Source organism: Xyrauchen texanus, chromosome 44, assembly GCF_025860055.1.
Source record: "Xyrauchen texanus isolate HMW12.3.18 chromosome 44, RBS_HiC_50CHRs, whole genome shotgun sequence".
NCBI lineage: Eukaryota > Metazoa > Chordata > Actinopteri > Cypriniformes > Catostomidae > Xyrauchen > Xyrauchen texanus.
Window position 1 is genome coordinate 23,994,224 of NC_068319.1, and position 26,805 is coordinate 24,021,028.

At 41.5% G+C, this 26,805-nt stretch overlaps 1 protein-coding gene across 1 annotated transcript in view; it reads left to right on the forward strand.

Moving 5' to 3' along the window:
• itga2.2 (integrin, alpha 2 (CD49B, alpha 2 subunit of VLA-2 receptor), tandem duplicate 2) overlaps positions 1-26,805 on the forward strand; it is a 41,588-nt gene that overhangs the window by 3,605 nt on the left and 11,178 nt on the right. The window contains exons 3-21 of the mRNA XM_052117322.1: positions 9,785-9,894; positions 10,109-10,203; positions 10,672-10,786; positions 10,912-11,039; positions 11,145-11,293; positions 11,467-11,617; positions 12,269-12,434; positions 13,168-13,244; positions 13,344-13,482; positions 13,886-14,031; positions 15,970-16,113; positions 16,391-16,588; positions 16,672-16,802; positions 17,202-17,365; positions 18,380-18,639; positions 18,834-18,916; positions 25,759-25,900; positions 26,463-26,555; positions 26,641-26,717. Of these exons, the coding sequence (XP_051973282.1) occupies positions 9,785-9,894; positions 10,109-10,203; positions 10,672-10,786; positions 10,912-11,039; positions 11,145-11,293; positions 11,467-11,617; positions 12,269-12,434; positions 13,168-13,244; positions 13,344-13,482; positions 13,886-14,031; positions 15,970-16,113; positions 16,391-16,588; positions 16,672-16,802; positions 17,202-17,365; positions 18,380-18,639; positions 18,834-18,916; positions 25,759-25,900; positions 26,463-26,555; positions 26,641-26,717 (2,568 nt within the window). The remainder of the gene's footprint in view (positions 1-9,784; positions 9,895-10,108; positions 10,204-10,671; positions 10,787-10,911; positions 11,040-11,144; positions 11,294-11,466; positions 11,618-12,268; positions 12,435-13,167; positions 13,245-13,343; positions 13,483-13,885; positions 14,032-15,969; positions 16,114-16,390; positions 16,589-16,671; positions 16,803-17,201; positions 17,366-18,379; positions 18,640-18,833; positions 18,917-25,758; positions 25,901-26,462; positions 26,556-26,640; positions 26,718-26,805) is intronic.

Sequence of the window (26,805 nt, forward strand, 5' to 3'; positions counted from 1 at the left end):
AAGATTACACAATTCAATTGATGGAATTTTGTTAAAAAATTTAAATGTTTAATGTAATAACGAACCGATTTCAACTGAAGAACTTTCAACCTTCTGTTGCTTAATTCACAGTGTGATCAGTCTGGTCAAATAAGCCAAATGGTACCAAATTCGTATTCTCAACATATATAAGGTTGTGACTTAGACACATTTATGTTTATACAACAAGACTAGAACAGATCTATTTAAAATTAATTCATTTTAGTGAGAAAAAATGCAATTTAATTGCATGGAAAATATACAAAAATATTGATACAGTACATATAGTGGGGGATTACGATGGATTGAAAGAGGCCAACATAGGTCTCTGGCTGTATTTAAATCCCAGTACATCCCTTTCACTTGCTGTGTGCATCCTCTTTCCAATGCATTTTTTGTTATCTATTTTGAGTAGGTCACATGACCTGAGCATCAAGCCTGTGACATGCTGCCCTGAGTATGCATACTTACAAGTGCACACACATATACTGATAGCTGTTTTCCTTTACAATATTGTTTCTCTCAATATACAATTAACAGAAAGCACACTTCCTGTGGTCATTGAATTTATCTGCATCCGGTAGATCACAAAGGGGCCAAGTTCCTTTAGAATCTATCTGCAGGAAAATGACTGCCTTATCAAGAAGCCAAAAATAGAGGTTACAGCAAGGCACTTGAAATGGACGTGAATGGGGAAAATTTTTGGAGGCTTTAAAGGCAGAAATGTGTGGTGGTGGCTCAGTGGTTGAGGCTTCGGGTTTCTGACCAGAAGGTCGGGGGTTCAAGCCCCAGCAACAGCAAAAAATGCCACTGTTGGGTCCTTGAGCAAGGCACTTAACTCCAGGTTGCTCCGGGGGGATTGTCCCTGTAATAACTGCACTTTAAGTCGCTTTGGATAAAAGCGTCTGCCAAATGCATAAATGTAATGCAATCTAATTCTTCTGTTAAAACTTGTATAATATTTGAGCTGTAAAAGTGTTTAAATAGTAATTTTTGCATCACACTACTGCTCTAGGCAACTGCAACTTAACTTCTAGATATTTGTCACCAATGTTACGTTGTCATGGCAACTAAATTGTAAAATTGGATATAACTTTACACAGAAAAGATTAGTAAGCGATTGAATCACTCTAAAATCATGTTAACATGCATACAGCTTGTAGCTTTACTTCTTAAACATTGAGTATTAAACAGATTGGCCCCATTCACTTCCATTGATTTTTAATTTGTAGTTATCACTTAATGCTTTTGTTATTGTTCATTAATGGTTACCTTTGATATGCTTCTAATGTACTGTAGGTGTTTCTTAACAATCTCCCTGTTTTGCTGCAGGTCAAATATTTTCATTTGAGGCATTCCCTGTGCTAGCGTGGGCTGTATTAGAGGGTGTTGGTTACCTTATGTTTGTTAAACAAGGGGTTTCATGCATTAATGTGTGCTTTTCTGAATGATGCTGATGTCATCATTCTCACTGTGAGTCGGGCATTAGCTCTGACTAATCTGATTTGCCCTGTCCAAAATACACAATAGATAGGGTGACCATATTTTGGTTGTCTAAAAGGGGGAGGAGGGGGTTATTTAATGCAATTTATAAATATATGGTAACATATATTTAAAAATGTATAATATTTGTATACATTTGAAATGTGTAAATCTTAAAAGAAAGAAAAAAAAAATGAAAAAATTAATTTAGATGCTTGACTCACTGTGTTTTCTGAATTTTTTAGCATTGAAGTACCAGCTTTACAGGTCAAGTAAAGAGGTTGCACTACAAATATCAGAGGAAGGGGTTGTAAAATTGTAATCATGGTCTATTTTATCCATCCGATTAGTTTATGTTTCCATGATAAGTGGTATATTTCAAAATATTTTTTATTTTTTTGCCACATTACATCATAAATTACATTACTTATGATTCTGGTTGAGAGCGCAGAGCACATCTCGTGACATTTTGCCTACATACATGCGTGGCTGCACACGCAGGAAGCAAGCGGTCGGGCAAGAGAGAGAGAGGTTTTTTTTTAAAGACTGCACACTTGCTTCTCAAATGGAAGATTGCAGCCTAGTAAGGCTGTGTCCTTCCAAGACCAGTCCTTCTGAGGCTGTAGGTTAGACTCCTCCTCAGCACTCAATGCTAGAACGGGACAGTCTATTATGTGTGCATGGCAAAATATAAGCTTAAAACTAGGTGATATTTTACTTTGTTTAGAAAACCCATTGTTACGTTCCTGTGTTGTCTGCCCCGTGTTTTCTGTTTCACTCGTCACTGATCACATTCCATGTCACGTTTTCCTTGTTGTCCGCCCGTGGTTCACTGTCCTTGTCTAAAAAACTACAATTCCCACAATTTCCGGCCTCCCTCACTGCCTGCACTCATCATTGTTCTCACCTGTGTCTCGTTCAGTCTTCATTGTGTCTGTGTATTTAAACCCTGGTTCTTTGTTTAGTGACTGTCGATTGTTGTATGTTGATGGATGTTTTCCCAACCTGTGTTGCCCTTCAATGTTCTTCCATGCTTTGTTTCTTTTCCCATCGTGGACCTTTTCATTTGTTCCTGTGTTTATTATTATTATTATTATTATTATTATTATTATTATTATTATTATTATTATTTTATAAATAAAGCTGCATTTGGATCCACACCTCCTGTCTGCCTTCTCCTGACTTCCCTGCCATAACAGAACGATCGACCAACTATGGATCCAGCGGTCCAACGAGCGAACTTCCGGCTGCTCAGTCTGAAACAGGGGGACCGACCCGTGGAGGACCACATTGGCGACTTTCTTGAGCTGGCAAACGTCTCTGACTTCCCGGACTCTGCCCTGATGGTCTTCTTCAGGGACAATCTTAACGCCTCACTGAGGGAGCGGTTACCACCGGCAACGCGAGAGTGGACTCTGCGGGTCTGCGGTTCGCCGTTGACCGTGGGCGTCGCTGAGGAGGACCCTACCTCTCCTCCCTCAGTGGTGACTCTCCAGTCACCCGTGGCGCTTCCTGTCACGCCAGCCCCATCTGTCAGCGAGCTCACCCCCACGCCAGTCGCCTTCCACGAGCCAGCGCGGTCCACTTCGTCTGCCCGGAGGAGGAAGAGAAGATGGGCTTCAGCCTCCCAGCCATCGCCTGCCCTGGTCTGCGAGCCAGTGCCCACGCCTGCCACGGTCAGCGAGCCTGAGCCTATGTCAGCCACGGTCAGCGAACCTGGAACCCCAAACGTCAGTGAGCCAGTGCCAGAAGCCTCATACGTCAGTGAGCCAGTGCCAGAAGCTTCAAACGTCAGAGAGCCAGCGCCTGTAGCCTCGACCGTCCCTGAGCTAGCGCCTGTAGCCTCGACCGTCCCTGAGCCAGCGCCAGTGGCCTCAACCGTCCCTGAGCCAGCGCCAGTGGCCATGATCGTCCCTGAGCCAGCGCCAGTGGCCATGACCGTCCCAGAGCCAGCGCCAGTGGCCATGACCGTCCCAGAGCCAGCGCCAGTGGCCATGACCGTCCCAGAGCCAGCGCCAGTGGCCATGACCGTCCCAGAGCCAGTGCCAGTAGCCATGACCATCCAAGAGCCAACGCCCCTCGAGCCTTCCAAGGCTGCGCCTCTCAAGTCTCTCGAGTCTTCCAGGGCTCCTCCTCCCGAGCCTCCCAGGGCTCTGCCTCTCCAGGCTCTCGAGTCTTTCAGGGCTCCTCCTCCCGAGCCTCCCAGGGCTCCGCCTCTCAAGCCTCCCGAGCCTTCCAGGGCTCCGCCTCCCGAGCCTTCCAGGGCTCCGCCTCCCGAGCCTTCCAGGGCTCCGCCTCTCGAGCCTTCAAGGGCTCTGCCTCCCGAGCCTCCCAGGGCTCTGCCTCTCAAGTCTCTCGAGTCTTCCAGGGCTCCGCCTCCCAGGACTCCACCTCTCAAGTCCCTCGAGCCACCCAGCGCTCCGCCTCTCAAGTCTCTCGAGCCACCCAGGGCTCTGCCTCTCAAGCCTCTCGAGCCACCCATGGCTCCACCTCTAGAGCATCCTACGGCGCCACCTCCCTCGGCTCCACCTCCAGGGCCTTCTAGGCCTCCGCCTCTAGAGCCTCCTACGGTGCCACGTCCATCGGCTACGCCTCCAGAGCCTTCTAGGCCTCCGCCTCTAGAACCTCCTACGGCGTAACCTCCCTCGGCTCCGCCTCCAGAGCCTTCCAGGCCTCCGCCTCTAGAGCCTCCTACGGCGCAACCTCCCTCAGCTCCGCCTCCTGAGTCTTCTACGGCTCCGCCTCCAAAGTCCTCCTTGGCTCCGCCCACCACGGTTCCACCTCCTGGTCCACCCAAGGCCTTACCACCTGAGTCTGCCACGGCTCAACCTGCCTCTGCTCCGCCCACAGTGTCTCCCACGGCTCTGCCTGCCTCTGTTCCGCCCCCAGGGTCTCCTGCGGCCTTGCCTACGCCTCCTTCGGCACCGCCACCCAAGTCTTTGACTGCTCCACCTCAGAAGTCCTCCTTGGCTCCGCCAGCTCCCCTAGTGGCCACTCCTCCTCCCAGGCCCCCTGAAGCAGCCCTTGCCCTATGGCCACCTCCTAGGCCACCTAAACCTGTCCCTGTCCTGTGGCCACCTCATAGACCTCCTGAACCGGTCCTTGCCTTGCGGCCACCTCCCTGACCTCCTAAACCTGTTCCTACCCGGTGTAGGCTCCCCAGGCCACCTGACCCTGGCCCCGTCTCACACCCCCATAGACTGCCTGCCTGCCCTCTCGGCCTCCCTGGTCTACCTGTCGGCCCCTTGCGCCTCCGTGGACTGCCTGTCTGCCCTCTCGGCCTCCCTGGTCTGCCTGTCCACCCCTTGTGCCTCTGTGGACTGTCAAATTTTCCGTTGTGCCCCCTTGGACTGTCTCAGTGTCCCTTGTGCCTCCTTGTTCTATCTCTGTGTCCCTTGTGCCCCCTTTGGTCTGTCTGTTTTTCCCCTTTTCTAGCCCCTCTCTCCTTGAACATTTGTTTATTTTTGCTATCTTTTTGTTTCTTAGGACCGTCTGGAATCCGGTCCTTTTGAGGGGGGATTATGTTACGTTCCTGTGTTGTCTGCCCTGTGTTTTCTGTTTCACTCATCACTGATCACATTCCATGTCACGTTTTCCTTGTTGTCCGCACCATGGTTCACTGTCCTTGTCTAAAAAACTACAATTCCCACAATTCCCGGCCTCCCTCGCTGCCTGCACTCATCATTGTTCTCACCTGTGTCTCGTTCAGTCTTCATTGTGTCTGTGTATTTAAACCCTGGTTCTTTGTTTAGTGACTGTCGATCGTTGTATGTTGATGGATGTTTTCCCAACCTGTGTTGCCCTTCAATGTTCTTCCGTGCTTTGTTTCTTTTCCCATCGTGGACCTTTTCATTTGTTCCTGTGTTTATTATTATTATTATTATTATTTTATAAATAAAGCTGCATTTGGATCCACACCTCCTGTCTGCCTTCTCCTGACTTCCCTGCCATAACACCCATATACTTCAGAAAAGGAGAAATATGTCCTTATTCCCTTTAATTATTTTAGCAAAATGTTTTATTCACAAAGCTAGTCACTCAAAACCTTTTATAAAATACATTATTTTTCTACATATTGTCTTGGTGCAAATGTGAATACAAATTTTAAGAGAAAGGAAAAAGGTAAGCAGCTTCATAAAGGTTTCCGCCTCCTTGGTCACGAAACTCATTTTCCACCCTTTTTTAAAATCATTTTAAAATAATAATGTGCAAAGGATTGTGGGTGATTGAAGGCCACAAAGGATACACCCGATGCATCCTCCGAAAAATGGCAAATAAGGTTGAGAAATGAGGCTGCTATCCAAGTGTCCTCACAATTGAGACTGCCGTCGATGGTGCTTGATGATGTGGCAGCCGAGATATCCAGCCAAACGGGGCTGCAGCCAAGCTCCCTTAGTCAGCCGCTAACTGTCAGAATAATCTCGTAAGGACATTAAACCATGAAAACTGGTGCAGCATATCAAATACACAGAATGTATGTGAAAAAGAGGACGTATGGTCACCCTACAGCAGAAAACTTTAATAAGAGTCTACAAAACCTTGAGTCAGTGGGTGTCCATGGACAATGAGTTATTCTTTACTAGAATCCCTTGCCGTATCTATTTACTCAAGTTTACTTACTGTTAATAGTGATGTATGCAAGGAATCTGTTCTCTAGTATCCCCTAAACTTTCCCAGTATAGAATTTCATAACATTAAACGTAGGGGTGGGTGGTATTAGTAAAACCGTATGATCAAAACATGTCTGGGTTTGTTCTACACATGCTCAGGGAGTGTTACATGCATGCTGAAGTTTGCAGACGACACCATGGTCATCGGCCTCATCCGCGACTGTGACAAGTCTGCATACAGATGGGAGGTTGATCAGCTGGCTGTCTTGTGCGGTCACAACAACATTGAGCTGAAGACGCTCAAAACAGTTGAGATGATAGTGGACTTCAGGAAAAATCCCACCGCACGATCTGAAGTGGGACACCCACATAGACTCCATTGTGAAGGAGGCTCAGCAGAGGTTGTAGTTCAACCTGCCACTGGAGCTACTGACACAGTTCTACTCGGCCGTCACAGAGTCTGTCCTGTGTACATCTGTAACTGTCTAGTTTGGTTCATCCACCAAATTGTACAGAAGGAAACTACAACGGACAGTCAAGACTGCTGAGAGGATTATTGGTGCCCCCCTGCCCAGCCTCCAAGACTTTTACGTCTCCAGAGTGAAGAAACATGCTGGTAGAATCACTCTGGACCCCACACACCCTGGCCACTCCCTCTTTGAACTGTTGCCCATTGACTGGAGCTACAGAGTATTGAGCATCACACGGCTCACTGTGCATAACACCACGGAGACTGCGTAGGCTCATGTTTCTCTCCGCGATCCACACACAACTTGCGACACTAAATGGACCACAAGGAGGTTACTCCATGTGACTCAACCCCCCAGCAACCGGGCCAATTTGTTTGCTTAGGAGACCTTGCTGAAGTCACTCAGCATGCCCTGGATTCAAACTACTCGCTGAGTTACCCAGGCCCTCATTTTCACTGTGTGAAGTAAAATATTAAAGTTTGTCTCTTTGGATTAACCACCAAAACTTGCCATGCATGCAACGAAACGTATGTTTGTCTGCATCGGATGCATTGAATGTGCAATGATGTGATGTTAGTTTGTGTCTCCCATGAGCCTGTGAATGCATTGCAAGAGATGTGAAGAATAAGAGCTGCTCTCTAAAGGGGATTTATTTGGACACAAACAGGTGTGAGAAATACAATATACCACTATAATAACGATGTATGTGAATTATACATAATCACAAGCAGTTCACTTCTGCACATTGGTATGATTGTGCTCATATCAGCAGCGAACCATACCAGAGTTTACATGACCCATACCACAGACCACCTTTTCAAGCGGACTCGGGTGCGGTCCCTGGGAGAACACCCAAATGCATAAAACAGCTTTACATCATCCAAAAAAACTGAATTTTGACATCTTTTGAACCCGGGTGTGCACCAAAAGTTCTAGTGTGGAAGCACCCTTAAATAATACTGCTTCATGTTGTGTCTAAAAATACTCCTTAAAGGAATATTCCAAGTTCAATACAAGTTAAGTTGAATCGACAGTATTTGTGGCATAATGTTGATAACAAAAAATATATATATATATTTCGTCACTACTTTTCTTTAAAAAAAAAAAAAAAGCAGATATTGAGGTTACAGTGAAGAGAAATTACAATCGAAGTGAATGAGGCCAATTTATATAATTTGTATAAGTTAGTAGGTGTATATAGATAGTATAATGGATAATATAAGAAACACAAACTTATGATATGCTTTCAGATACACAACCTACTGTGCCATCACTGGTCATTAAAGGTGATATGAAGCAATATGGTGTGTGTGAGAATCAGATCAATGTTTATTCCTTTATTATGATCAATCCCAACATTCACATTCTTCTTCTTTTGTTTTGAGCAATTCACATTCTTTGTGCATATCTCCACCTACTGCACAGGGAGGAGAATTTACACTCACCTAAAGGATTATTAGGAACACCTGTTCAATTTCTCATTAATGCAATTATCTAATCAACCAATCACATGGCAGTTGCTTCAATGCATTTAGGGGTGTGGTCCTGGTCAAGACAATCTCCTGAACTCCAAACTGAATGTCAGAATGGGAAAGAAAGGTGATTTAAGCAATTTTGAGCGTGGCATGGTTGTTGGTGCCAGACAGGCCGGTCTGAGTATTTCACAATCTGCTTAGTTACTGGGATTTTCATGCACAACCATTTCTAGGGTTTACAAAGAATGGTGTGAAAAGGGAAAAACATCCAGTATCGCGGCAGTCCTGTGGGCTGAAAATGCCTTGTTGATGCTAGAGGTCAGAGGAGAATGGGCCGACTGATTCAAGCTGATAGAAGAGCAACTTTGCCTGAAATAACCACTCGTTACAACCGAGGTATGCAGCAAAGCATTTGTGAAGCCACAACACGCACAACCTTGAGGCGGATGGGCTACAACAGCAGAAGACCCACCGGTACCACTCATCTCCACTACAAATAGGAAAAAGAGGCTACAATTTGCAAGAGCTCACCAAAATTGGACAGTTGAAGACTGGAAAAATGTTGCCTTGTCTGATGAGTCTCGATTTCTGTTGAGACATTCAGATGGTAGAGTCAGAATTTGGCGTAAACAGAATGAGAACATGGATCCATCATGCCTTGTTACCACTGTGCAGGCTGGTGGTGGTGGTGTAATGGTGTGGGGATGTTTTCTTGGCACACTTTAGGCCCCTTAGTGCCAATTGGGCATCGTTTAAATGCCACGGCCTACCTGAGCATTGTTTCTGACCATGTCCATCCCTTTATGGCCACCATGTACCCATCCTCTGATGGCTACTTCCAGCAGGATAATGCACCATGTCACAAAGCTCGAATCATTTCAAATTGGTTTCTTGAACATGACAATGAGTTCACTGTACTAAAATGGCCCCCACAGTCACCAGATCTCAACCCAATAGAGCATCTTTGGGATGTGGTGGAACGGGAGCTTCGTGCCCTGGATGTGCATCCCACAAATCCCCATCAACTGCAAGATGCTATCCTATCAATATGGGCCAACATTTCTAAAGAATGCTTTCAGCACCTTGTTGAATCAATGCCACGTAGAATTAAGGCAGTTCTGAAGGCGAAAGGGGGTCAAACACAGTATTAGTATGGTGTTCCTAATAATCCATTAGGTGAGTGTATAGTAAAAAAGGACTTAAATGTAGATCTGTTTCTCACCCACACTTATCATATTGTTTCTGAATATAGATATATAGATTTAACAACTGGAGTTGAATGGATTACTTTTACGCTGGCTTTATGTGCTTTTTGGTGCTTAAAATTTGTGTTCACCATTCACTTGCATTGTATAGACCTACAGAGCTGAGATATTCTTCTAAAAGTCTTTGTTTGTGTTCTACTGAATAAAGTCATACACATCTGGGATGGCATGAGTGTGAGTAAATTATGTGAGAATTTTCAGCTAGGACTTATTTTTACATACATTTTTCACCTTAAAAGGAACCCATTTTTGCATTCCATTCCAGTAGAATATAAACTATTGAGTAAAATGTTGTGGAAAATAGAAATACCAAAAACTGAAGTATTATGTAATATATAAAAGTAAAATACACAGTAGACAATCCAGAATATGCAGTAAAATAATATTATTTGTGCTCAGCAATCTCAGCTAAACCTTTCATTCAGGACAGCAGAACTTAACTGACACCTCTCGCTGTTTTTCAGGCTCCTGGTGGGTTCTCCATGGAAGGGATACACTCAAAACCGAAAGGGAGACATCTATAAGTGTGAGATTAACAAACCTGGAACCAGCTGTCAGGCACTGAACCTTCAGAGTAAGCAAACATTACGCCTCATTCCCAGTATCATCATCAAGCTGTGTGTTCTCAAGTAATTATTATTTCATAACTTGAATTTTGAAGTCCAGATCTTGAGCTGCAGTGACATTCTAAAGCAAATCCTTGGACTTTTAGCCTGCTAGAAATATTTAGTAAGTGTATTAGAAATTCACAGTAGCTCAAGATGTCACCATGTTTAATATGTGCTCAGATACTGTCAATGTGCCAACCGTCTCCAACAGCAACAACATCAACATGAGTCTAGGTCTCACTCTCACTCGAACAACCAAAAACGGCGGGTTTATGGTAAGAAGTTATTTTCTGTTAATTTTGTATGCTCTATTTCTTCTCCCAGGCTGTAAAGGCGTAAATCATCTTTACACAATCAAATATTATATTCTCAAATTCTGTTATAACCTGCACTGTTATATCTGACATAGTACTCTTATACTGTTCTGGCAACAAGTTGCACTTTTCCCATATGCAAATGTTATTTATTGTTAACAGTTTGCAGAAAAATTGTTCATTGTTGTAGAAGAGCAGCAAACTTCAGGTTTTGTTTTGCTGTAAATTTGCTATATATTAACAGCAAGTTTGCTTAAAAAAGGCATATTGCAAACTGCACATTTCTAAAATGTATTACTCTACTTTGTACATTTTTTGGGGAAAATTGTTCTTCTTCTAAACGTCATCAAAGTTCTAATGCATGTTTTCATTGGATGTTTCTGTATGTATGTGGAAAGTCATGGAAATCACATGTTGTGTGTGTTTCAGACGTGTGGTCCTCTTTGGGCCCAGCTCTGTGGCAGTCTGTATTTTTACCCAGGAATCTGTGCTGACGTGAGTTCACAGTTTTCACTCCAGTCAGCCTACTCCCCTGCCATTCAAAGTATGAACACATTTTTATTTTTTTTCTATCTGGAAGTGTACTGTTACAGTTAACCTATATCATAACCTATATAACCAATATAAAGCAAAATACTAATTTATTGAGTGTTGTTCCATCCCAAACAGAGTGTGGCAGTCTAATGGACATTGCCATTGTTTTGGATGGCTCCAACAGTATATATCCTTGGGAACCAATAGTTGATTTCCTCATGAAACTGTTAGAAAGCTTAGATATTGGACCTCAAAGCACTCAGGCAAGTGAGAACAGGTTGTATACGTTTTACCTGAGTTTGTCTGTTGTAGCATTTCTTTTTCTGGTTTATGTAATGCGTGTATATTTATTGTTTCTTTTGAAACAGGTCAGTGTAATGCAGTATGCTGTTGATGCCTCCTTTGAGTTCAATCTGAATTCTTATAAGACAAAAGAGGCCATGATTAAAGCCAGTTCAAATATTAAGCAGAAAGAAGGATTAGAGACAAATACATTCAAAGCCATTGATTTTGCCAGGTACGAATTACTCTCTACTTTTTGGTGTCTCCTTTGGTGAATGTTCAATGAATTTGCCCCTATAAACGTGACTAAAGCTTTTAAAGCAAGAACCTAAAATGCAAGTACTGTTGTATCACTTCATTTTCTTTTGTTCGTTTGTGTGCATGTGTGAATGTGTTTGGATTTTATAGACAAAATGCATTCTTAACCAGCAATGGAGGACGTCCTGGGGCTACCAAATTGATGGTTGTGGTAACAGATGGAGAGTCACATGATAAAACACTGAGGGACAAAGTTATCACGGCATGTGATAACCAAAATATAACTCGCTTTGGCATTGCGGTTAGTAATAAACAAAATATAAGATAGCATACAGTACCCAGGGCTGGACTGGTAATCTGGCATACTGGGCATTTTCCCGGTGGGCCGATGCAATTTGGGGCCAGTCAGTCGCGGACTGTCCATCGGGAGAAACGAGCGGTCCATTGGGTTGGTGAAACGCGCCGAATGGGCCGCAATAAGCTCAAATGAGCTGCTGCGTTATGCAGAATGGACCACAAAATGGCACGCATGACTTTCGGATTAACATCACCCCCCCCAGACAAGTTTTGGGCCAGTTGCCAGGTAAAATCCTGGGCCGATTTCTCTTCCCAGTCCAGCCCTGACAGTACCTGTAAGCAGTCATAGCTTAAACCATGAATTAATATTCTTATGTGGGTCTTAACATTCAGTGATGTTCTAAAGTCTGAGTCCACATTGAAAATCTATTACTCAAAATCGAATTTAAACCTGGGAATAAACAGAAAGCTTTAGGATTTAAAAAATAAAATAAAACAAAGAAACATTATGAATAAGAAATGCTAATAATGTCAAGAAAATTTACTTAGAAAAATGCTAAATAATAGCATTTTCACAAGTACCATAGTCTCAGACTCTTGGACCCCACTGTGTAATTGAATATTGTCAAGAGATTGTGTTTTTGCTCTTTTCTAGGTGCTTGGATATTACCTGAGAAATGACATTGACACAAGTAAACTGATTGCTGAGATTAAGTCAATAGCCAGTTTACCAACAGATAAATACTTTTTCAATGTGTCTGAAGAGGCAGCACTTTTAGAGATCGTTGGAACTCTCGGTGATCGAATCTTCAACATCGAAGGTCCATAATTATGTTTATTTTATTGTATGTTGTGTATAAATTGAAGCCTTTTAAAAAAATAGTTAACCCAAAATGTAAATTCTGTCATCATTTTCCCACCTTTATGTCGTCCAAAACCTGTATCAAATAAGAAGTTCAAGTAAATATTGACATTTATCATTTCCATACTATGATAGTTAATGGTGACCAGGAGCTGTCAAGTGTCACAAATGACAAAAAGCACTACAGAAGTATATGATGCGCTATATTCCAAGTGTTCTGATGCTATATGATCACTTTTTGTTATCTCATTCACGTTTGCGCATATATTCAAATGTGGCACACCAGGTTTGATGTCAATGATTCCATACGTTATTGGTTTCTTGTGTTTCTCCTAACTGATTTTGACATTCCAAATTTGAATATGCAAATACTAAAATAGTTTGAATGACTTGGAATATAGTACACAAGTTGCATGGACTACTATTATGGTGATATTTTGTTATTTTTGGAGCTGGTCACCAGTCACTTTCATTGTATGGAAAAATGCGTCAACATTCGGACTGATCTCTTACGTCTATGGAAGAAAGAAAACGGTACAGGTTTTGAACTATGTGAGGATAAGTAAACAATGGCAAAGTAACTTTAAAAGTAACATAATAGAAATGTGTGGTCTGTTGAGAAACTTCTAGTGTATGAATCACAATTTTCTTGTTTTGTTTGCTGACATCCTCTGTTTCACCTTTTTTTTTAGGTGTTGGAAAAGGTGTTGCGGATTTCACAATGGAAATGTCCCAAGTGGGATTCAGTGCACACCAGACCAAAAATAAGGTGCTGGCTCTAAGTGTCTGCAATGAATTTCCATTTAAAGTTTTCTTCTGGACGTTCCAAATGTCTGCTAGTACTTTACATCATTCCTCTTGGTTGTAGGATTTGATAATACTGGGTGCAGCTGGAGCTTATAATTGGATTGGGACTGTTGTTCACCAAACTTCTCAGAAAGTAGACATTTTCCCCAGAAGTGCTTTTGAGAAAATCCTGGAGGACAGATATCACAGTTCTTTACTCGGTGAGTCAGCATTACTGTATGCCAGCAGTATCTGTATCCACCTAATCACTAACAGACCTGTTCATTTTTATTTCATTCAACAAATGTAACAAAGGTGATTGTCATACTTCTCTTACAATGGCAAAAAGGTGTTGGATTTACTTTAAAAATATATATATGTGTGTGTGTGTTGCATTTTTGTATCATGTTTTTTAAGTAAATTCAACTTATGGTCATTTTTTGTCAGCACAACTAGAAAACCTTTGTTAGATATACACAAATCTACAATTTCTTTGAACTTTATTTTATTAAGAAGTTTTGTCACATGAATAAGATTTAACAACTATCAGATGATCAGATATGTAGTGCGTTTCACAATTTTTGGTTATCTGAATCTGACTAATTTCCTCTGTTGAATGTTCAGGATATTCTGTCACCACTTTGAATGATGGATCGTCTGAATTGTATGTGGCCGGTGCTCCTCGCTCCATTCATAAAGGACAGGTTATAGTGTACACCATCAACATCCAGAGACAACCCGTCATTGTAGATTCACAGCGAGGAGAGCAGGTACACTGGGTTCTCCATTGTCTTAAATACAGTAACCAGACTTCTGACTAAAAGCATAAAGTCTGGTCCAGTTTGTTTAGTTTTTACTTGTAGTTTAGGGAGGGTTTTGTTTCTTCTGAAATAGATGATAACATAATAATAGACCAGCATTGAAAACTCATTCAAATTTTGACACGGTAGTGTTAGTCTGTGACCAGCTGAATAGAAAATACCTAAAATGAGTAGAAATGTGTGTAATCAAAATTTCAAAAAACAAAAACCTGATTATTTCACAAACATTAATCAGAAAAGAAAGCAGAATATAGAATATATGGTCCGTTTGATCAATACAGAGGCACTTTAAGCTTAAAAAATGACCCAAAAGTATCATACAAGTAGTCCATGTCATTAATTCATCATATTCCAAGGCCTATGAAGGCATAGGATACGTTTTGGTGAGAAACAATCCGAAATATAAGTCATTTTTTAAGTGAAAATGTTGATGTCTGTTTGCACGTTCATGAGTGCATCAGAGAATCTCGTTCAGAGTGGCACGTGTGTTCAGGCGAGAATTTGTGTTTTATTAGCATCGTTTCCAGGTGGACTGATTTACCTCGACTTCTGAAAGTTGTCTAATAGTCAGCCAATCAGAGAGGAGTCTGCGGTTTCTGCCAGCTCTTGCCATTTTTATGTGCAGTATGCATCAGATAATCAGTCAGTGGGCTGTGAGTGGCCCATGGGCTAAGGCTAATTTTAACATCGTTGGACCACGTGTCCTCATGCATGGATGTTGTATTTTGGCTTCACTATACACAACTCATAATTTAAATTCATTTAAACCATCTGATCTTAGTTCAGGACACTTTGGGCTGTTAGTAAAGGGTTCAAAATTGTATGTGACAACACAATATTGTGCCAATCACAGCAGAGTTTAACTTTTGGCAACAAAACTACATCTGGTAATTAAGTTTTTACATTATAACTTGTTTGAGTCAAAAGAGTCTCTAGTTTCATCCAATATGTCATTTGAAAATTTATCGCGTAGCCCCATGCTACTAAACACAGTGTACACTATAGTGGACAATAGCACAAGGTTTTCATTAGAAATCCTATATTTACTGTGCAGGCAGACAGCACTCTGGAGATTAATCATTCACTAAATAGGGAGCAAGAGAGCATCCTATAACTATGAAGCCAAGTGTATTCAAACCAAACGTCTTGTAAAAAGTTTAGTTTCAGGCTGCAGATGATGTTTGAACCACTCAAAATGTTTGGAAGACATTGGACAATGCTAATCAGATTCAGAATTGAAACTGTATAATTTAATTTTAACATGGTTGGCAGTGATAGGATGATGCTGGCAATTAATTAATTATGCTAATGTATGATTAGTAAAATGCTTCAGCACTGGCTATCACTTTTGACAGTGCAAAGAGTAAACATTGAGATTTTGTGCCAAAGTAGGAAAAAAAAACATTGTGATATAATTTAAATAAATTCAAATAATTTTTATTTGTGAAGTTTTTATTTGAGCTTTTCCCAATACATATTGTTCCAAAGCTGCTTTACAGAAAATCAGCAGTAACATCTGTAACGTCTCAAAAACATCATAATAAGAGTAACAAACACTCCTGAAAACATAATAAACATTTTATTTTATCTGACTTTCTCTAGCTTGATTTTATTTAAAGTTTAACAACTTAGTCCGATGTTCAAATATGCAGGCATCAATTTTTAGGAACATTTTTGACTATAGAAATTATTACTACTATTATTATTATTATTTTGCCTGTTTATTAGGTTCTACTAGTTACAAATCAAAAACGGAAATGGAAAATGCACACCCCAGTCACACCCGGGTCGTAGGAGGTTAAAATTATGTAGACTTTGCTGTTTTAATCAGACAGATATGTCCTGAACTGAAAATGTTGGTCTAATTGTCATGTCTGCGTTTTGTAGATCGGGTCTTATTTTGGTAGTGTTCTCTGTCCTGTTGATGTGGATTCTGATGGTGTTACTGATCTGCTGCTGGTTGGAGCTCCAATGTTCATGAGTGAAGAGAAGTTTGAAACAGGGAGAGTCTACCTGTTCTCCATTACCAAGGTGATGATTTTCTACTTCTGGTTCCTCCTTTTCTTCTTCTTCATCCACATCTTCTCTTTTTCTTGTCCATTGGAGATTATTTAAAGAGAACACATCATGGGTCAGTTCCAAAACTTAGTGAGCTTCCTCTGGAGACAGCAGTTTAAGGCATCGTAGACACACTACGGACGCAACCTATGGGACTCTATTTAAAGGGATAATTCATCCAAAAAGAAATATTCTGTCATTATTTATGTTGTTTCCCTCATGTAGTACTAGTATTGTCTGTTTTTTACAGGGTACCTTGAGTAACCAGGGTTTCTTGGAGGGTTCTCAGAAGAACGCTCAGTTTGGCATGGCCATCACTGCTGTTCCAGATCTTAACCTGGACAGCTTCACTGATGTGGTGGTTGGAGCTCCATTGGAAGGCAACGGCCAAGGTGCCATTTATATCCACTATGGAGACAGAAAAACCATCAGAAAGCAGAGCTCACAGGTACAACAAAACACAATGAAATCTTTCACACACAAAAAATGTATTTGCAAGTATTCAAATTCTGAATGTTCTTACAAATTCAGAAAATTCTTGGATGGAAATTGGATCCAGGATTGAAGTTCTTTGGGCGTTCTCTAGATGGCAGTGGGGATATGAATGGCGACTCGGTCCCAGATGTGTCTGTTGGGGGTTTTGGGAAGGTGGTCCAACTCTGGTGAGAATTTCGACACATTAGCCACCATTTCACTGTGGGTATCAATTGATTTTCATACTCTGTTGGGGTGTAAAAAAGCCCAGTTAAATTGTACAATGTAATGAGATACCATACTAATTTGCAATAATAAATGTACTGCCCACCTTCAACAACTGAGTCAGGAGCTGAACAGCTGCATCCATTGCCTCAGTCATGGTGGGATATTTGGATCTGTTTGTGGCCAAAGAAATGATTGCTTCAGCTGTCCTTTGGTTCCTATTTTTCACCGCAATGATTCTCTAAGCATCAACTTACTGTGTGACTGTTCTGTTTGTTCCAAAACCTATAAATCAATTGAACAGTTAAGCTTTAATTGATGCATTCTTGATCTCTCTGGTTATATAATGTGTGTGGTTTTAGGAGCAGAGGAATTGCAGTTGTCACAGCAAAGGTTTCCTTCACCCCTGATAAGATCAATATTCTGAGTAAACCCTGTCGCTACGGTGGACGACAGGTATCTTGCTTCAAAGCTAAAGTCTGTTTCAGTGCAACATTCAGACCGACAAATCCAGTGGGGCCAGTGGGTAAGACTACTGATTCTGATCTTTAAAGGGATAGTTCACCCAAAAATCCTTTACTCACTCTGATATCGTTCCAAACCCATATGATTTCTTTAAGGATGTCCCTTTTGGGGACCTGGGTAGTTCAGCGAGTATTGACACTGACTACCACCCCTGAAGTCATGAGTTCGAATCCAGGGTGTGCTGAGTGACTCCAGCCAGGTCTCCTAAGCAACCAAATTGGCCTGGTTGCTAGGTAGGGTAGAGTCACATGGGGTAACCTCCCCATGGTTGCATTTAGTGGTTCTCCCTCTCAATGTGATGCGTGGTAAGTTGTGCGTGGATTCTGGAGAGTTGCATGAGCCTCCACATACGGAGTCTCCATGGTGTCATGCACAACGAGTCACGTGATAAGATGCATGGCTTGACGGTCTCAGAAGCGGAGGAAACTGAGACTCGTCCTCCGCCGCCCAAATTGAGGTGAGTAACCACACCACCATGAGGACCTGCTAAGTAGTGGGAATTGGGCAAAAACTTTTTTTGTACGTTTTTGTCCCTTTTGCCAATTTCAATATAATAGCAGTTCAAATTGAATCAATTTAAGGCTTAAAACAGGACCCAAAAGTGTCATTAAAAAAGTCGATTTGACTCATGCGTCATATTCCAAGTCTTCTGAAGATTTTATATGGTTTTGGTGAGAAACAAGCCGAAATGTACCTTATTTTACTGTGAAAATACTTAATCCCACCATAGCTCTCCTTTGCATGTTCTTAAGTGAAAAGGTAAAGTCAAAACAGCAATTTGCTTTCGCTTTACACTCAAGTTCAAAATTGTATGCCTTCAGAAGACAAGTAACATGTACTATTATGACACATTGGGCCCTTTTTTAAGCTTTTAGTTGAGTCAATATAAACTGCTTTTTTGTTCCACAGAAGAAAGACATCACTGTAATATTCTGCACCTTTTTATTCCTTTGCAAGTGGCACTTGAGTTATGGTGGTGCATAAGGCAAAAAAGTTCTTTCTTCTATTAAAACAGACATTAAGTACAACCTGACCCTGGATGCTGATTTGCAGTCTTCTCGAGTAAGCTCTAGAGGTTATTTCAGCAACTCTGATCGAGTCATCCAGAAAGACCTCAGCGTTGATGTAAAGGACACATGTGAAGAGCATGACGTCTATGTGCAGGAGACCCCTGACTTGGTCAACTCGATTGCTCTGCGTGTGGACATTTTTCTTAGTCATCCAGATGCCAACCCCGTTCTAGACATCTTCAGCCCTAATGTGTGGCTGTTTTTTGTGAGTGTCGCTAGAAGTAACTGAGTTTTTTGGTTCTGTGGGTCAGTGTGATGTTCAAGTGTTAAGCTTAGCCCTGAACTGAAAATTATTTAAAATTGAAAATTAACAAGAACAAGGCATTATTTTTATTCTGGAAACTGGTCCTAAATCCTAGTTGTTCACTGTTTGTTTATCTGGGGTTTTGTTTGGTTCAGATCCCATTCTCAAAGGACTGTGGCCCAGATGAAGTTTGCTTCAGTGACTTGGTACTGAGTGTGGAGAGCGAAGAGGGGATTGGGTAAGATTCCTAGAACCATATGACTTAAACAGATTAATATACAAAAGATAATAAATGAATCTATGTTCCCTGGGAATTGAATCCATGACATTGGCATAGATGATGCAAATTCTTTGTTTCATATTGGGGACACACCCAAAGTCTCTTTCAAGCAGGTGTTGTCAAAGTGTGAGGCAAAATGTGTGGGCACAGCGGTATAATAAGGGGGGTGTGGAAGACTGCCCCGTTCTCAAATCTCATTCACTTTCACACATTCACAAATGTTGTGGCAATACACGCAAGAGGACCTGCTAAGTGAATGTGCAAAATTTCTCTTTAAATGGCCGGTCACAATAGTCGTTGAGCACGCAAATGTCTTTCGCACAACGCAAGGGACCAGGATATGATGTCACGCGGGAGGACTTCTGGTGTAAGTAATATGTATTCTTTGTATTGAGCCAAGAGGTCAGCGTGTGATATTTTGATCTTCTATTGGTCACGCTTCCTCTTGTCATACAAATTCATGGTTCAGAGTTCACCAAGGGTCATGTCTAGAAGGAATCCCTCTCTCGTCACGTTCTCGCATATGCACATTTTGTTATGATGCTTTCACCTGTGCTTTTTGCGCTCGCATATCAGCGTATTAATGATGGAGAGCATTAAAAATTTCAATAATATAAATAACAACATTATTATTATTATTAATAATATCATGAAGTGACTGTTTGCACTAGGCATAAATTCCTGCCACACATTGCGGCTATTTGCACTAAAATAGTCTGGTGGAAACAAAGAAATTAAAGACAAACCATTCCTTGAGTGTCACTGCAATGGCTTGGTGTGATAAGATGGTGTGAATGTGCTTTTTCCATGTGGATGATCTAGGTTCTTATCCTCCTTTTGACCCAGTTTTCTCCATCCTGTTCCCTGTCTCTACTCTTAATAATTTTCTTGAATACTACTTATAATAATTAATAAAATGAATATAAAGGTTGATTTCCTCACAGTGATTTGGTCACAATGAATGTAATTCAAGAGTTTAGAGAAAGGTTTGATCCGGGTGAAATTAACCTTGGTTTTACCAAAGTAATATTGTAGTAACCCAGCGGTGTGCATTTAAAGTCAAGGCCTTCAGTGTGATTCATGCCATTAAGAAAAAACAGTTTCACAATGAATAAGACACCCTATGCCTTTGGGCATCATACATTATTTCACAGCTAACTAGTAATACCAATTGACATTTTAAAAACACGTCCACGCACAAAGCCAGAACTTGAGTTGAGAATTTCTGCACAAACCTACAAGTTGGAATTCTGACTTAAAGATGCATTCCATTGCACTTTTCCTAGTATGAAGTTGTAAAATCCGACTTTCTGAGTTAAATGTAACGCAGCACTACTTTTCAAAACTTGATCCAACAATGAATACTCCAGCAGCTTAGAAAAACACCTGATGTTTCTATAACAATGCAAAAACCACTTACCAATTTGCTTGAAGTGAAAATCAGTCCTCCTTTCCTGTTTAATAAATTAAGCATTCACACCCTCATGCAGAACATCTCATGTTTTTTAATCCATAATAATCTCTTTCTCAGTGGTGATGACAGCCAACTCGTCTGACAGCTTGGTCTTACACTTTTCGCTCATGAATTACGTGCATCACTTAAAGCGTGATTGCGTCACTCAAGGCCATCTAGAAGGCCTCGACCAGGACATACCCTAAAGATCACAACCACCAAGAACAAATAAATCAATCTGATTGGCTGATGAATCTGACACTCTGACTTTAGTTGCTCATTCATTTGCACTGTTGAGAGATTCTGTAGAAATTCTGAAGGCCTGAGGGGCATGTGATTTGTGAACATGTTATCACACTTTGCTTGTAAGCATCAAGGAATAAATTCTAAATGGATAAACTTTTAGTTTTTAGATTAATTAAGAGTGGAAAGTGATTAAAAATACACAGGCAAAAAGGTGATTGAAAAGGATGAAAAATATTTATTTATTTGGCATGTTAGGCCTGCAGAGAAGGCTTTGCTGGCCCTGAGAATTTGCCACTGTAGAAACCATGTTTTTTGCTCATAATACAATTAACTATGGTGTTAATACAGTAATATGGTAAAATACCATGGTTACTGTATTTAAACCATGGTTAATTTTTGTAAGAGAAGGTTAGTATAAGAATTAGGGGTAGAAGTCGGTGTAGGCTGTGGCGGATTTAGGCAAAGGCAACATGGGCAGCCCCACCCCACCCCCCGGATGTAATCTTTTTTTATTAAAATATAAAGTTACCACTAGACCACCCAGTCAAACTCTTAACAACTGAGCTGATTGATGTACTTGTCCAGTGACATAACAAAATCTCCTGACCGAAAGTAGCAGACTATAAGCTAAAGTTATGACATTTATTATGTGAAATATTTATTTAAGTGCTTGAATTGAGCATCAAAACTGACTGTTCATCAAAACAGACAATTTAAAATAATGTTGTACGAGTGATCCTCATTGCTGTGCAACTTAGATAAGACACAACCCCTATCAAGCTTGAACTTTGGTATTCAGCGTTGTACGAACTTTCTTCGCATGTGCTTGCATTTCCGGTCTGTCGCATTCAGATGCATTTGAATGGAAGTGAATAGAACATGAAGTGTAGTGCCCTTAATGCAAGGGATCAGGATATGATGTCAAGTGGGAGCTGGCACTGCAGCGTGTGCGTCCTGTGCACACAGCTCTTGGCGGTCCGAGACGGTGTCAGTTGCACTCACTGCGCTGCCTTTATGTAAACAAAGATGTTCCCTTTCGATTCAGTTCACTCAACATTGCGAGAATCGCTATGGGTAATTCCTTTTGACAACTAAGTTGAAGCCTTTGCACAATAACGGCAATCCTGAGATTGGCAATGGCATTTGAGCCCCGCCCCTTTAGGCATGCAGTTGGCCTATATAAGCAGGTACGCGAACACCATTTCTTCAGAATTTCATTCCTTCAAAACAGCAACATCATCTCTTGTCTTGAAAGCCCTCCTTGCATTGCTGTTGAGATAAACTTCTGCAGCAGACGGGATCTTCTCTGCAGACATGGACATGACGACTCATTGCCTGTACCACTCAGTGCATGCAGTGAGAAGACTCTTCCCTCCCTTGCAGTGTTCCGGCGAAGTTTCTCTCCACCTTGTCATTGAAGACGTTTCTCTGTGAGTGGAGTCTTCACTTCAGATGCTCGCCATTGAACAACACAATGTTTCACAGAGACACCCACGCTTCCCCTTTTCATATATACATATTAACATGTTGATGTATCACATAAAGATCCTCTTGCATACAACGCATCTTTTTCAAGATGTTGTTCTGCAAGTGTTTCGCATGCAAGAAGAGTTGCGTTCGTTGCCTGGGCCGCACCAAAGATGAAGTGGCTCTCATAGAGACAGACTGCCCTCACTGTTTGGGCATGAGCCTCCGGATGCTCTGCTCAAGGATCGCCCTTGTTCTGAGGGACGATCCTGCCACCCATGCACTCCCACTTGACTCCTCTGTGTTAGATCACAAAGGGTTCACACAGGGAGGCACGGCAGGGCCATAAAGTTGAGGTGGATGAAGTCAAGAAAGATCCCATGCCAGCAAAAGCCCTGTGATCCCCTCGATCTTCCAATGTAGCATCTGCGCCAGTACAGTATATGCATGATTGGCTCAAGCCCTCTATCAGAGTGCACGGCCTTATCGTGTTGCCTGTTCTGATGATGGGGATGACGTCATGTGCCACGCAGCATCAAATATGAGTGAGTGGTCCACGGAGGATGTGGCCATCCATTCCCTTAGTGAGGGTGAGGAGCATGTGTATGCCACTGATTAGTTGATTCGCATCCCCGCGCGGGTGGTTGAGGAGCTCAGTTTACAGTGGTCTCCTCCAGTCAAGCCAGAAATATCTTGCCTGGATGAATGGTCCTGCAATCCAGGCACTGTCAAAGGTCTCAAAGGGCAGCGGCATTCTTCCTGGAGATCCAACTTGCATTTTTAATTCGGCTCATTAAGTGTTGGCCTTAGAGTATTTGATACAAAATTTCTTGGTTGCCTCAAGATGGCACTACAGCTAACAAAAAGTCACCAGTGACTGGAGGAGAACACCGCCCCCTCTGCTCCGGCTCTGCAAAGACAGCCGGGCTATTGAATACTTTCTGTGTTGTGTTCAAATAGAGAATGATCTCACAAGAAACAGAAATCGACTCACTGTGAGATGCCACATTCATACACTGCTCATCCTCGCTGGGTATTCCGGGATGATAGACAAGTGTGTTCTTTTTTGTTGTGTTCACATAAACAATGTTATCACACAATAGAGAACATGCCTGTTGCATATGCGTACTGCACATGCTCAACACACGCACATTTACACGCTGTTCGCTTCCCCTCCCCGCAGGTATTCACCAGGAGACTTCACGCAGGCCTTTTCTGTGTATTGCGTTCACATAAAATACGTTTTCATAAAAATCAGAAATGTGCTAATCGCAAATATTGAGACTAACACATTCATAGCTCATTCCCCACTGTAGGTCACTGAGATGATACACAGATGTGTTTCTGCGTGTTGTGTACACACAACCAATGTTCCCACACAAAAGAGAAAGCGCTTGTTGCAAGAGACGCAAACATGTACTTTCATGTACGAGTTGCACCTTGTCTCAGGCTGTTTTGAGATTCACATTCAAGGGATCAGCTTATTAATTCAGAGTCCTGTCCTTGGCTCACCACACTCTCGAAGTGTATCGATGCAGCACTCGCTCCGTTGAAGCTGAGTGGTATGCACATTTTTAACTACCTTTATGATGGGCTTTTATTGACCCGATCAGAGGCTCTGTTGTGCAAGCACAGGAATTTACTATTTTGAGGCCCAGGCTATGTAAATAGCAATGTCAAACTGGCCGAAAAGCATCTGCCATCGCACTGTTATGTCTTTTACATGAGACCTCTCCAGCGCTGGTGGCACGCCTGGCGCCAGGGGCGCATGTGTGTTGGCAAATCTCGCCGCTGTCTGGCTGCTCTAGCACCATGGACAGCTCCAACCCATCTGGTACCAACAATCATGCCACGGTCCAAATCGCTGAGATCACTTTTGTTCCCCATGCTGATGGTTGATGTGAACATTAACTGAAGCTCCTGACCCATATTTGCATGATTTTATGCACTGCACTGCTGCCACACGAATGGCTGATTGGATAATCGCATGGATGATTGTTGGTGCCAGATGGGCTGGTTTGAGTATTTCTGTAACTGCTGATCTCCTGGGATTTTCACACACAAAAGTCTCTAGTGTTTACTCAGAATGGTACTAAAAACATCCAGCAAAGGGCAGTTCTTCGGATGTTAACTCCTTGTTGATGACAGAGGTCAACAGAGAATGGCCAGACTGGTTTGAACTGACAAAGTCTACGGTAACGCTGATAACCACTTTGTACAATTGTAGTGAGAAGGATATCATCTCAGAATGCTATTCTGAGATGCGGGTTGGTACTGTTTTGGCGGCACGAGGAGGACCTACACAATATTAGGCAGGTGGTTTTAATATTGTGGATGATCGGTATTACACTGGCAGCCAAATGCTTGGAAAGAATATACATATTTTGCTCTTATGGAAAGAAATTGGTACTTTTATTCACCAAAGTGGCATTCAACTAATCACAATGTATAGTCAGGACACAAATAATGTGAAAAATTACTATTACAATAAAAAAAAAACTTCCATGTGCAGCAATGACAGCTTTGCAGGTCCTTGGCATTCTAGCTGTCAGTTTGTCCAGATACTCATGTGACATTTCACCCCACACTTCCTGTAGCACTTGCCATATATGTGGCTGTCTTGTCTGGCTCTTCTTATGCACTTTACAGTCTAGCTGATCCCATAAATGCTCAATGGATTTAAGAGCCATAACCTATGTCTGTGTTTTTTTGCCCACTCTAACCTTTTTTTATTTTCTGTTTCTAAAGTGTCTTTTTCTTTGCAATTCTTCCCATAAGTCCTGCACCCCTGAGTCTTCTCTTTACTGTTGTACATGAAACTGGTGTTGAGCGGGTAGAATTCAATGAAGCTGTCAGCTGTCAGCTGAGGAGATCTGATGTGTCTATTTCTCAAACTAGAGACTCTGATGTACTTATCCTCTTGTTTAGTTGTACATCTGGCCTTCCACATCTCTTTCTGTCCTTGTTAGAGCCAGTTGTCCTTTGTCTTTGAAGACTGTTGTGTACACCTTCTTCAGGGTTTTTTTTACAACTGACATTTTCAACCAGACTGATCTCACACACACACAAAAAAGCTATTTGGCTAAACATGATTCAAACATTGGTTCCACGTGTTTGACATTAGTGTTGTTAACTTAAAAGAACTATGCAATCTTAACATAAACACTTAAAAGAACCAAGTTGAATTGTGTAAACCCAACAAAATATCAATCAATTTAATGTATGACATCTATCTATCCTCATTGTTTGCTCAAGCTCAACTCTTCTCCATGAAGTTTACCCCCAAATGCCAACATAACATCATCCAACGTAGTCATCTTGCACAAAATGGCAGTACTGAGATCAAATCTGCATTCTTTCATTTACTTTTTTGCTAAAAGTAGTACCTCTTTAGCAGATCAAAAGGGATGTGACGTCAAAGGCAAAGTGCAAATTATTTTCGGGTTGTGATTATTTGCCGCATGTTGACGCTTGTCAGAATTCTGTCAGAATTCAGAATTTGTTCCAGATATGTGTGGTAAAACATTTAGAATGAATACATTGATTTGCCATGTGATCATGTTGGTTCAACACTGTCTGTGTTTTGCTATATACAGTATAAACTCTAATATGTTTTTTTTGTTTATCTTTCCAGCAAAACTCCACTAGTGGTCAGCCAAAACAAAAGAAGACTCTCTTTCACTGTGACAGTAATGAACAGAAAGGAAAATGCCTACAATGCAAGAGTGTCTGCCAGCTACTCCAGTAACCTGTTCTATGCTTCTGTTATACCACTGGTATATTATAACACATCCAAACAATTCATCATTTCATCAGTCAAAATTGAATTCAATCAATCTTATTGTTAAAGTAACTTAAAGGTACTGTAAGCAATTGTAGCCATTCAGGAACTTCCTCCAGACTTGGCATTAAATTAACCATGGCCCCTCCTTCCAAAACCCTGCACTCCAAACACAAACACACTAGAGACCGTTGTGTTGGAACAGATAAAGGGGCGGATGGTCCCCTTGAGTGTTTCACGGAAGCAGGACACCGTACCATAACTTATATAAGCTTCACTTAAAACATGCACAATGATCAGTCAGAAAGTCTTCTGATTGGCTAAACACCACAGCCCGCAGACATATTTTCATCACTGTTTACCAAGCCAAGGACTGTTACAGGGAGAGTGTGATATTAATAGGTAATAGGGATGTTTTCTGCATGTCATTTAATAAAAAATCACTTACAGCATCTTTAATTTACTAATATTTAACTATTTGTACATTTCCATTAAATTATATTAAGATTAGGGAGATATTACTGTATATATTATGTGTGTTCACAACTTAATTACAGATTGAAGGAACAGAGGTAAAGTGCACTTTGATGAAAGAATCTGATACACTCATTTGCCAAGTGAGTTATCCAGTCCTGAGAATGGACCAATCGGTAAGACAATGATGAGTACTGTGTGTGTTTATGTCTGTGTATATCTGACTGACAGAGTCTAATGTTTTCATTTATTTCCCCACAGGTTACATTTGTGATCAACTTTGACTTTAACTTAAATCAGCAACAAAAAGATGCCAAAGTTGTCTTTGAAGCCTTAAGGTAAAACTAAACCGAACTACCCAAGTAAATCCTTAGACAGTGACACTTTGTAGTTACATTTCTATGTTGTGTCTTTCTTTCTAAAGCA